An 11,904-nucleotide genomic window follows, 5' to 3' on the forward strand; every position below is an offset into this window, starting at 1 on the left:
TTGGACACAAGTCACTAATTGCAGCCCGTACTCAAGGTGGAGGGGAGAGGGCACTTCGTCACATTTAAAAATTTTGTACTTTCTGGCCCATTTTGGAATGTGAAAGTACCGATGGTTTTACAAGTCTTTCCAGCTGGCCGTTGTGTGTTGGAATCACGTCGATGATTGCTCGTGGGTGCACTGTGGAGTTGGGTCAGGCCTGGGCACCTGCCCTCTGCTCCCGTGCGGGCGGGGCAGCCTGGACTCCTCTCCAGCCAGGGGCTCGTGTTCTCCAGGCTGGGGAGAACCCGGTTTTGGCATTTGCATACCCAGTATCCTGTTCTTGGTACTTGATAGGTACTCAGGAAATATTTCGGTGAATGAATATATTAACATTAAGCCTTATAAAAGCGGTATTTTGTATAGATTCTGCTGTATAGTTTTTGGAGTCAGAGGAGTTTTAAAAATTCCAGTTTTGTTATTGTTACTACTCCCTGGGCGCACCATCTAATGTTACAGGGGAGAAGCAGCGTTCCTTCTGCGGACACCAGCCTTTCTCCCTTTCTGCCTTCTTAGGGACCTTTTCTGGTTGACTGTTGCCCCCTCCTTGCCTTTTTTTTTTTTTCCTTTTGTAATGTTTACTTTTGAGAGAGAGAGAAAGACAGAGCGTGGGTCGGGGAGGGGCAGAGAGAGAGGGAGGCCCAGAATCCGAAGCAGGCTCCAGGCTCCGAGCTGTCAGCACAGAGTCTGACGTGGGGCTCGAACCCGCAGACCACGAGATCGTGACCTGAGCCGAGGTTGGCTGCTCAACCAACTGAGCCCCCCCCGGCGCCCCAACACCCTCTTCGTGTTACCTTTCCTAGTGCCTTCTCCACTGCCCCTTTCCTGTCCCCATTTCATCAGAACTGAGTCTCTCTCATCTTAAAAAGCACCCTCACGAGGTCCCGTGTTTCTCTCCGTGGTCTGGCTCCCGCTGCCCCTGTTCTGAGATGGCATTTGTCAGGATCACTAGCGACTTCCTTAAGTTGAGAGTCCTCTGCCCTAAACTTACCATGACCTCCCTGTAGTATTTGACACCTTTGGCCAGTTCAAGTTTGGTTTTCTTGAAAGTCACCCTTCCCTTGAGGCCAGTGTTGCCCTTGTGCTCTTTCTGTTGCCAACCCTGGCTGTTCTCTTCAACGTCCTCTGAAGAGTTCTTTTCACTACCTACTTTCGACTTTTTTGTTTTCACCCTCCCCTTAGAAATGAGACCGGAGGGAGCGCCCACGATGTGCAGCTTTAGTCCGGAAGCAGAGCTGAAGGAGAGCGTGGCCCCGCCCACCACCCCACGCCTTCCCACCCTGGACAGGGCTTTTATAATCCTGTTCACAGTTGGGCAGTAACCCACTTCGAGGGGATCACGGGGACGGTGAGACAGGTTGAGGTCCCCATTCTGCTCCCCGATGGTGCCTGGCCGTCTCGGCATCGTTCGTTTCCTGCAGCGCCCGTTGTGGCACGTCTCTCGCCCTCCTCCTGGGACCAGCTGGCCGGCTCGTGGTGACGGCAGACGCGCAGGGCTCCAGCCTCTCCCCAGCCTCTCCGCGTGGGGCAGAAACACGAGCTTCAGCCTCCTTCCGTTGACGGCGTCACGGTCGTTAGCTCGGCGGAGGAGTGAGTCTCTCCGTTTCCGCCCGCGTGAATTCGTTCCCTCCACGTTTCCGCCCCTTCCCCTGCCTCATCTTTTGTCGGAGCGCATCGACTGAGCGAGTGGGCCCGTCTGCCCTGAGATCACTGTGCCGTCTGGGGGAGCAGAGACCTCGCCTGTCGTCTGTTGTTTGCCTCTGACTCTCACGAGGTGGGGGCGAGGGCAGCCGTGGATCAGTGGGCCCGTGACCCACCTCACCGTTCCCGTCGTTACCCGTGTGGCGCCTGCTGGGAGAAAGCGGGGCTGTGTCTGGTGTCTTGTATTGTATTTAAATGATAGTGTTTGGGTTTGGATTCTAGAACACAGTGAAGTTACTTCTGAATTGGTGACGTACCTTTTCCGTGGCTTACTGGTTTGTTGAACAACCGTTCTGATGGGTGTGAATGCCACTGTCGGGGTTTGTGAAAACTATGCTTTCTTTCTATTTCTGTTTTGTATGTTTCTGTTACGGTTATCGTTTGGACAAAGTAGAAAGTCGTTCCAGGTAAAGATAGAATGCTCCTTCACAGTTATTGATGAAGTAAAAGCCGGTTTGTTATTCTTACGTTAGTAGGATCGTACTAATAATGAAAAATGGTTTCTTACCAGCGGACTTAATTTACTCTAAAAATGGGGGGAAAAGTTTGCATCTGTGGCTAACTACTTATCACTTGTAGACTTCTGATGTGTTTTTCACAAAGTTGAATGCAGTGCTTTGAGCATAGTACTTGATAAGTAAGGTTATTAAATACACCACAAAAGCTTTCTTACTCTTGGTGCAAAAAAACCCCCGATATGTCTATGAAAGAGATTTTCTGGAAATTATGCCATAACTGTTGTGCCGGATGTTGTAGAGAGACTCTTCCACGGTGGTGGCCTTGGTTCCATGAAGCCGTCAGCTCAGACCAGTGATGCCAACCTCACCGCGGCGGGGGGGGGTGGCTGCTGCGGTTGACCTCCCGCATTCTGCGGAGGTGTCTGGAGGGCAGTTTTAAACGAGCTGGGCTCATTAGTTTTGTTTTAGTATGCGATTAAAAGTAGTCTAGCGACCCGCGCCCTGGCACATAGGTGACTTCGGTATATTCTTCCTGTAAGTTGGCAGATGTAATGGGGTGTTAGCCTTCCCCGGTCCTCGTGACGGTGGTGGCGGTGATGTCTCAGGACTTGTTGAGACGGGTGCCTGACGGGAGGGGCGCCGGCGCTGGGTTCTGTACGCATCTGGAGCTGCTCGCTCTGTCTTCAGACTAGGTTTCCCGACAGACGTCCCACCTCTGTGTGTCTGCACTCTGAGCCCATCTGCGCCCCAGTGACAGGGACAGGGGGTGAACTCGTCCGTACCGTGTCCGTTGGGGCCTGGCGCTCGGCAAGCGTTCGTGTATTGGCTGCTGACAGTACTCTTTTTATTGGGGTGTTAAAGTGACGCACTAAAGACAGTCACCTGTCTGAACCCAGAACCCCTTGTAATCCTGTTCTGATCTTCCGGCCTTTCCTTTTCCTGTGTTTAGCTTTCTCCTCACATCCTGGAGGAGCCGGTGATTACTAAGGACATATACGAAGTCGCTGTCTCCCTGATCCAGATGTTCGACCACCTGGATGTGAAGGAGAGTGGGTAAGAGACGCTCCGCTTGGCAGCGTGCTTCACGTGCGAGTTCAAATGGTTCGCTGTTTGTTTGGAAACCGTTTAGTGTTTTTATAATGTTAACATGTAACTGTAGATACCTTCTCCAGTAGTCACTGTATATTTTAAAATAAAGTCGGTACATTGGCCATTTTTTTTTTTTACTGGAAATTTCCACTTTAAAGTAGTAAGACCAAGTACAGTTTTAAGACTTGACAGTTTTAGAAGCCAGCAGTCGCAGCCTAAAGAGAGAATGGTTTCCAGACATGCTGAGTCCTGTCAGTCCTAGTCTGGGGCAGGTGGAGAGGACCGCGCTAGGAGAAGGTGTCGGGTGCACTTCCTTGCCTTGGTTTCTGTTTGTTAAGAAGATATGGGGGGTGCCCCGGGGCTCAGTCGGTTGAGCGTCCGACTTCGGCTCAGGTCATGATCTCACAGCTTGTGAGTTCGAGCTCCGTGTCGGGCTCTGTGCTGACAGCTCGGAGCCTGGAACCTGCTTCGGATTCTGTGTCCCCCCTCTCTCTCTGCCCCTCCCCAGCTCATGCTCGCTCGCTCTCTCTCTCTCTCAAAAATAAATAAGCATTAAAAAAAAAAAAGGAAGATCCGCTCCCCACCCTAAGGCTCCTTGGTCACCCGTTTGCTCACGTGTTTAGCTGGACCTTTGAAGCGGAACCTGTTTTCCCTTAAGAGCAACTTCAGGTTATCAAGGGTGGTTGGAGTCTATGATATAAAAAATACTGTATTATGTTCTGAACCCTCCCTGTGTTCATTTCCTGTGGCTCGTAAATGCAGTTTCTGTGTGAGAATGACAGACCCGGACGATGTAGAGTCCGCCTCCTCGCGGCAACCGGAACGTGACTGCGGGCCGCCTGTCCTTCCAGGCCCGACGCGCACGTCCATGCCTCCCTCCTTTTACTGTCACTTGCGAAGTGCAGACATCCGTGACGCGTAAAGTCACTCGTCTTGCGGTCCCCCTGAACACTACCTGAGAATGAGCGGGCCGTCATCCCCTCCCGTCCCCCACAACCTGCATGCAGTTGTGTTACTTTAGCGGTTTCTGAGCTCCTTCAAGTTTTGGTCTTTCTTTCTTTCTTACCTATGTTAAAAGATTTCTTTCTGGCTTTGATTTTTTTTTTTTTTTTTAATTAGAGACAGAGTGCACAGGCAGGGGAGGGGGCAGAGGGAGCGAGGGAGAGAATCTTAAGCAGGCTCCCTGCTCCGCACAGAGCCTGACGCAGGGCTCGATCCGTGACCCGTCATGACCTGAGTCAAAATCAAGTCGGACACTTAACCGACTGAGCCAGCCAGGTGCCCTTATGGATTTTGTTTTCTTTTAAATAGACTATTTTTAGAGCAGTTTTAGGTTCACGGCAACGTTGAGGAGTAAGTACAGTTCCCACGTGCCCGACGTAGTCACAGTGCCCCCTGCCGTCAGCGTCTTGCACTGGAGCAGTACCTTGTTGACACATCATCGTCGCCCCCCAAGTCTGCAGTGTAGGCTTCACTGATGGTGTGCATTTGATGGGTTTCGGCAGGCGTGTGATGGTGTGTATCCGGCATGGTAGTATCCCGCCCCCAGATCCTGTCTGTCCTGCCTCTTCCTCCCTCCCCTATAACCATGGCAACCACGGATCTGTTTACTGTCTCCCTGGTGTTGCCTTTTCCAGAATGTCTTGTGGTTGGGATCATACATACGCAGCTCTCTCAGATTGGCTCCTTCACTTAGCGGCAAGCATTTAAGTTTCCTCATGTCTTTTCCTGGCCCGTAGCTCCTTTCTTCGTAGCGCCGAACAGCATTCCCCTGTCTGGACGGCCCGCGGTGTGTTTACGCGTTCACCTGCTGAAGGACGTCTTGGTGGCTTCCGAGTTGGTGGCAGTTATGAAGGAAGCTGCTGTAAACACGTATGTGCAGGTGTTGGCGTGGACGTAAGTTTTCGGCTCCTCGGGGTGAGCACGAAGGAGCAGGATCGCTCCCTCACCCAAGTGCCTTCCAGGGTGGCTGCGCCATTTCACGTTCCCGGCAGCGATGGATAGGGGGCCCCGTGCCTCCGCGTCCCCACCAGCATCTGGTTGTGTGAGAGTTCTGGGTTTGGCTGCTCCGTGTTTTGGCACGGAGCTCTTGTCAGATGTGAACTGTGCCTTCGGCATTATATCGTGCCCCGTTCGGTCTTGCTTAATGCTGTGGGGCCTGAATTCTGCTTTGTCATGTTTCGAGATCGCAGCCCTGCTTTCTTTCTGTCTTGGCCTCTAAAATCTTTGCCCTTCCTTTACTGTCACTCTTTTTTTTTTTTTTTTTTTTTTATTTTTTTTTTTCAACGTTTATTTATTTTTGGGACAGAGAGAGACAGAGCATGAACGGGGGAGGGGCAGAGAGAGAGAGGGAGACACAGAATCGGAAACAGGCTCCAGGCTCTGAGCCATCAGCCCAGAGCCCGTACTGTCACTCTTTTCTGAACGGCTTATGTTTAGATATGTCTTTTGCAGGTAGCAGAGTTGGGGGTGGTTTATGAGTCGTTTGAAAAACTTTGGCTTTACTGAGTTCAGCCATCCGTGCTTATTGATACGACCGTGTGTTTAGTCTCACATGTGTCATACATACTCTATGGCCTTTTCTTTCGTTTTAAAATCTTTTCTTGGTGGTTAGGAAGGTTTATAATGTCGTCATTGTAGTTACTGTATCTTTAGAGAAGTCCCACAGACTTCTTTTCCATTGTGAAGGCTTCTGACCCTTGTTCCCTGGGGAAAATGCTCATTGACTTCCACCTGTTTGTTAGCTTTGTGGCAAATGGAGCATCCTGTTCGCCTCTCTCTGTTCCCCTTCCTTTTCCCCTCATTAAAAAAAATTTTTAATGTTTATTTTCGAGAGAGAGAAACAGAGTGTGAGTTGGGGGGGTGGTGCAGAGAGAGGGGAAGACAGAATCCGAAGGAGGCTCCAGGCTCTGAGCTGTCAGCACAGAGCCCAATGTGGGGCTTGAACTCACAAACTGTGAGATCATGAACTGAGCCGAAGTCGGTCGCCCAACCTGCTGAGCCACCCAGACGCCCCTCCCCCTCATTTTTAAAATGGCTTTATCAAGATACTATTTACATAACATATGATGCACCCCTTTAAGCTGTACAGTTGAGTAGTTTCTGGAATATTCACACATACGCGGCACCATTACCACAGCCCATTTTAGAATATCTTCATCACCTTAGAAAGAAACCCTGGCCCTTTCACTCTCTTCCTCATTCTTCCCCTTCACCCCTGGTCCTAAGCAACCACTAATCAACTTTTTGTCCCTATAGGTTTCCCTGTTCTTGACTTTCATGTAAGTGGAATCCTGTAGGATGTGATCTTTGGTGGCTGACCTCTTTCACTTATTGTGGGTTTTCACGGCTCGTCCATGTTGTAGTGTGTATTGGGACTTTCTTCCTTTTTATGACTGAGGTCAGTCCTCTGTTGTAGGATACGCCACGTTTCATTTATCCACTTGTGTATTGATGGTGACTTAGGTTCTCTTTCTCCTTTTGGCTTTTGTGCAGAATGCTGTTGTGAAAGTTCATGTACAGGTACTTGCGTGGATGTGTATTTTCATTTTTCTTGGGTATATACCTAGGAGGGGCATTGTCGGCTCATATGGTAACTCTGTGTTTAACCAGTCGAGGACCTGCCGGACTGGTTTCCAGAGCACCTGGATCATTTTACATTCCCACCAGCAGCTCATGAGGGTCCCCGTTTCTCCACGTCCTTTCCAGTACTGGTTGATGTCTGACCTCTGATTCCAGCCATCCTGGTGTGTGTGATGTAGTATCACGTTGTGGTTTTGACTTCCATGTTGCTGATGACTGATGATGTTGAACATCTTTTTTAGGAGCTTATTGGCCATTTGGATATCCTCTTTAAAGGCGCGCGTGTGTGTATTTAGAGACATACGTCCTTTGTCCGATTTTAATTGGATTATTTGTTTTTGTTTTTGTTTTTTTACTGATCATAAGGATTCTTTGTATATTCTAGATACCAGCCCTTTACCAGATACATGGTTTGCAAATATTTTCTTGCATCCTGACGGCTGTCTTTTTACTTTCTTGCTGGTAGTTTTGAAGCACAAAAGGTTTTAATTTTGGTAAAGTCTAATTTGTCTAGTTTTTCTTTTGTTGCTCATGCTTTTGGTGTCATAGCTAAGGATCCATTGCCAGGTTCAGGCTCATCAAGATTTACCCCTTGTTTTCTTCTAAGGGTGTTACAGTTTTGGCGTTTCATTTAGGTCTTAGGTCTTTGAATTCAGTTTTGTGTACATGTGAGGTGAGAGTCTAGCTTCATTCTTGGGCTCGTGTGCTAACCACTCGTCCCAGCACTGTTGGTTCAAAGACTCTCCTGTGCCCATTGTGTGTTGGCACCTTCTTGAAAATGAGTTGGCCATAGACGTATGGGCGGGTTTATTTCCGGACTCTAAATTCTCTTCCGTTGGTCTCTGTGTCTCTCCTTGGGCTAGTACCACACCACCTTGGTTACCACTGTTTTGAAGTAATTCTGAAATTAGAAGTAGGAGTCTTTCTAACTTCATTCTTACTCAGGATTGTTTTGGCTATTCCAAGTCCCTCGTACTCCTAGGTGAACTTTAGAATCAGCCTGTCCATTTCTACAGGGAAGCCAGGACTCTGAAAAGGATTGGGTTGAGTCTGGAGATCTGGGGAGTGTTACCATCTTAACTATGACCGTAGTCAGTCTTCCAGTACGAGATCTTTTCCTATTTCTTTAGATTCTTAAAAATCATTTTCAACAATGCTTAGTAATTTTCAAAGTATAAGTTTTGCACTTATCTTGTCAAACACATTTCTGTGTTTTACTCCTTTTGATGTTCTCGTGAATGAAATTATTTTCTTAATTTCATTTTTTGATCATTGCAGATGTATCAAAATAACAATTGATTTTTGTGTATTGATCTTTTATCCTGCAACTTTGCTGAGGTCATTTATTAGTTCTGGTAGGATTTTTTAAAACTTTTTTTAATGTTTATTTTTGAGAGACAGAGAGAGAGAACAAGTAGGGGAGGGGCAGAGAGAGAGGGAGACACAGAATCCAAAGCAGGCTCCAGGCTCTGAGCTGTCAGCACAGAGCTTGATGCGGGACTTGAACTAACAAGCTGAGAGATCATGACCTGAGCCGAAGTCGGACACTTAACCGACTGAGCCACCCAGGTGCCCCATTTCTGGTAGGGTTTCTTAGGATTTTCTGTACCCAAGGTCATGTCATTTATGAACAGAGATGGTTTTATTTCTTCTTTTCCAATCTGGATGCCCTAGCGCCTTCACCACAGTGCCGACCGGAAGTGGAGGAGCAGGTATCCTTGTCTGGTCTGTGATCTCAGGGGAAGCCTCCCCGTCTTTGACCGTGAAGTATCATGTGTGCTGTGGGCTCCTTGTGGGTGGATGACCTTCATCAGGTTGAGGGAGTAAACTCCTGTTGCTGGTTTGTTGAGTGTTTAGATTTTATTTTATTATCTTCTTAAAACTTTTTGTGAAAGAGTGTTAGATTTTGTTTAAATGGTTTATCTGGGTCTGTTGAGGTAATGATGTGAAATTTGTTTTTCTTCTGCTAATATAATGTATTAAATGAATTGATTTTTAGGTATATTTTAAAGATATTTTTATTTTTTTTAATATGAAATTTATTGTGATTGGTTTGCATACAACACCCAGTGCTCCTCCCAACAGGTGCCCTCCTCCATGCCCATCACCCACCCTCCCCTCCCTCCCACCCCCCACCCTCCCATCAACCCTCAGTTTATTCTCAGTTTTTTTTTTTTTTTAATTTTTTTTTCAACGTTTATTTATCTTTGGGACAGAGAGAGACAGAGCATGAACGGGGGAGGAGCAGAGAGAGAGGGAGACACAGAATCGGAAACAGGCTCCAGGCTCTGAGCCATCAGCCCAGAGCCTGACGCGGGGCTCGAACTCACGGACCGCGAGATCGTGACCTGGCTGAAGTCGGACGCCCAACCGACTGCGCCACCCAGGCGCCCCTGTTCTCAGTTTTTAAGAGTCTCTTATGGTTTGGCTCCCTCCGTCTCTAACTTTTTTTTTTTTTCCTTCCCCTCCCCCATGGTCTTCTGTTAAGTTTCTTAGGACCCACTGATTTTTAGGTATTAAAGCGACTTTGCATCCCTGGGATAAATCCCACTTGGTCATGGTGCACAGTCCTTTCCGTATGTTGCTGGATTTGGCTTGCTTGTATTTTGTTGAGGACTCTTGGCATCCATAGGTACAAGAGGTCTTGTCTGTAGTTTTCTTGTGATTTTTTGTCTGGTACTGGCCTCATTAAATAAGTTGGGAAATGTTTTGTTTTTCGCAAGTTTGTGAAGAATTGGTATCGATTCTTTGAATGTTGGGTAGAATTCTGCTGTGAAGCCATTGGGTCTGGGCTTTTCTTTACGAGTAATTTTAAACTTCTCAGTTCAGTTTATTGCTTTATTATAAGCATATTCAGATTAAAAGAAAATTTTTTTAATCTCTGTTTTTGAGAGAGCTCTGGGAGACAGTGAGAGTTGGGGAGGGGCAGAGAGAGAGGGAGACCCAGAATCCAAAGCAGGCTCCAGGCTCTGAGCCATCAGCACAGAGCCTGACACGGGGCTCGAACCCATGAACCATGAGATCATGACCTGAGCCGAAATCCAGCGTTTAACTGACTGAGCCACCCAGGTGCCCTCACATTTTTTTCCCCCTTGGGTGAGTTTTAATAGTTTGTGTCTATTTAGGAATGTGTCCATCTCCTGTCAAGTATCTACTTTGTTGGTATACAGTTTTCCATCGTATTCCTCTGTAATCCTCTGTATTTCTGTAAAGTAATGCCCTTTCTTTCATTTTTTAAAAAAATGTTTACTTATTTTGAGAGAGAGAGAGCACATGTGTGAACTGGGGAGGGGTAGAAAGAGAGGGAGACAGAATCCTAAGCAGGCTCCACACAGTCAGCACAGAGCCCGATGCAGGGCTTGAACCCATGACCGTGGGATCACAACCAAGCGAAAGTCCAGAGTTGGACGCTCAACCAACTGAGTCACCCAGGCGCCCCTTTCATTTCTCATTGTAGTATTTTGAATCTTCTCTCTTTTTTTCTTGGTCAAAAGCTAAAGATTTGTCCATTTCTGTTTTTTTTTATAAATTTTTTTTTAAAATGTTTATTTTTGAGAGAGAAAGAGAGATAGCATGTGAGCAGGGGAGGGGCAGAGAGAGAGGAAGGCACAGAATCGGAAGCAGGCCACAGGCTCTGAGCTGTCAGCACAGAGCCCGATGTGGGGCTCGAACTCACGAACTGCAAGATCATGACCTGAGCCGAAGTCAGACGCTTAACTGACTGAGTCCCCCGGGGGGCCCCAAGATTTGTCCATTTCATTGATCTTTTCAAAGACCTGGGTTTGAGTTTGTTGATTTTTGTTGTTGTTGTTTTACTTTATCTTACTAGTTTTCACTCTAGTCTTTATTAATTCTTGGAAGAGCTGATCAATAGCAGTCTGGGCTGTGCTGGGACCAGTACCTGCAGAGGAGAAGGGGTGTGGAGATTAGCTAATGACTGCAACACAGCGTCTCTGGGCGCCCATCTGTTCCTGACGGTGTCTTACTGCTAAACTGAAGACACCTGATTTGCTTGCCTGTCTCTGGTCTCTCCCTCCTGCTAGAATGTGAGCTCCACAAAGAGCAGGGACCTTGTTTGTCTGTTTTGTTACTGCCCCGTCTGCCTGCACGAGGAGAGCTCGCAGTGTGCAGAGAACCAAAGTTCTGATTTCACACCGAGGAAATATTTTGACAGGAGTGGGAAGGCAAGCTGATGGTTTGAGTTTAAGTTTTACTTGTAGTTATTTTAAACGTTTTGTATTTTGAGATTCTCGATTACAATAACTAAATTTCAAGGGAAAGTTTGGCAGATGAGTTTTATGGGAATCAAGACTCTTGGGCACCCCAGTGACTGTGGGACCATGTCCCAGGACCTCTGTGTTTTCTTACATACAAGAAAACATGCTGGATGATCTGTATGAGACTTTCGCGATCAGAAGCCTGGGCTGTCGGGGTTCTAGACCAGCAGTGGCTACTTTTGCCAGATTAACGTTTGTGCACTCACATTTGTAACAGGAGCAAGAGCTCGTCGGGTGCCCAGTTTGTGGCGGAGCGGAGCAGCGTGTTGGTGTTTTTGCCAGGTGAGTGTCATGCTTGTGGCCTGGAATTATAATGCCCTTGATGGAGGCTGTGTTTGTGTCTAGCCCATTTTGTGAAAAATGGTACTTGGCTCTGTGTGTTTAGTCTTTTTAGACCCCAAGAACATGAGCACATGTGGTTTTCAGTTTGATCTCTTATCGTAACCTTTGCATTGCTAAAATGATGATGAAGAGTTTAATTTTTTTAAAGTTTTTTTTTTAATTGTGCTTCTACTTTTGTAGGCTTTCTTCCTTTTTTTAAAAAAAATTTTTTTACGCTTTATTTTTGAGAGAGAGAGAGAGACAGAGAGAGAGCATAAGCAGGGGAGGGACAGAGAGACAGGGAGACACAGAATCCGAAGCAGGCTCCAGGCTCTGAGCTGTCAGCACAGAACCCATGAACGGTGAGACCATGACCTGAGCTGAAGTCAGACACTTAACTGACTGAGCCACCCAGGCGCCCTGATCCTTTTTTTTTT

The 11,904-nt window shown here is 47.4% G+C and overlaps 1 protein-coding gene across 6 annotated transcripts in view; it reads left to right on the forward strand.

Annotated features, from left to right (window-relative positions):
• The window catches only part of TDRD9 (tudor domain containing 9), a 121,233-nt gene that overhangs the window by 36,744 nt on the left and 72,585 nt on the right, over positions 1-11,904 (forward strand). For all 6 annotated transcript variants that reach the window (XR_005791243.1, XM_040478348.1, XM_040478349.1 and 3 more), the window contains 2 exons: positions 3,148-3,251; positions 11,364-11,428. Coding sequence is in view for 5 of the 6 variants with exons in the window: in XM_040478348.1 (XP_040334282.1) it covers positions 3,148-3,251; positions 11,364-11,428 (169 nt within the window). In the remaining variant the exon portion in view is untranslated. The remainder of the gene's footprint in view (positions 1-3,147; positions 3,252-11,363; positions 11,429-11,904) is intronic.

Source organism: Herpailurus yagouaroundi, unplaced genomic scaffold (assembly GCF_014898765.1).
Source record: "Herpailurus yagouaroundi ecotype Mexico unplaced genomic scaffold, PumYag 141, whole genome shotgun sequence".
Taxonomy (NCBI): domain Eukaryota; kingdom Metazoa; phylum Chordata; class Mammalia; order Carnivora; family Felidae; genus Herpailurus; species Herpailurus yagouaroundi.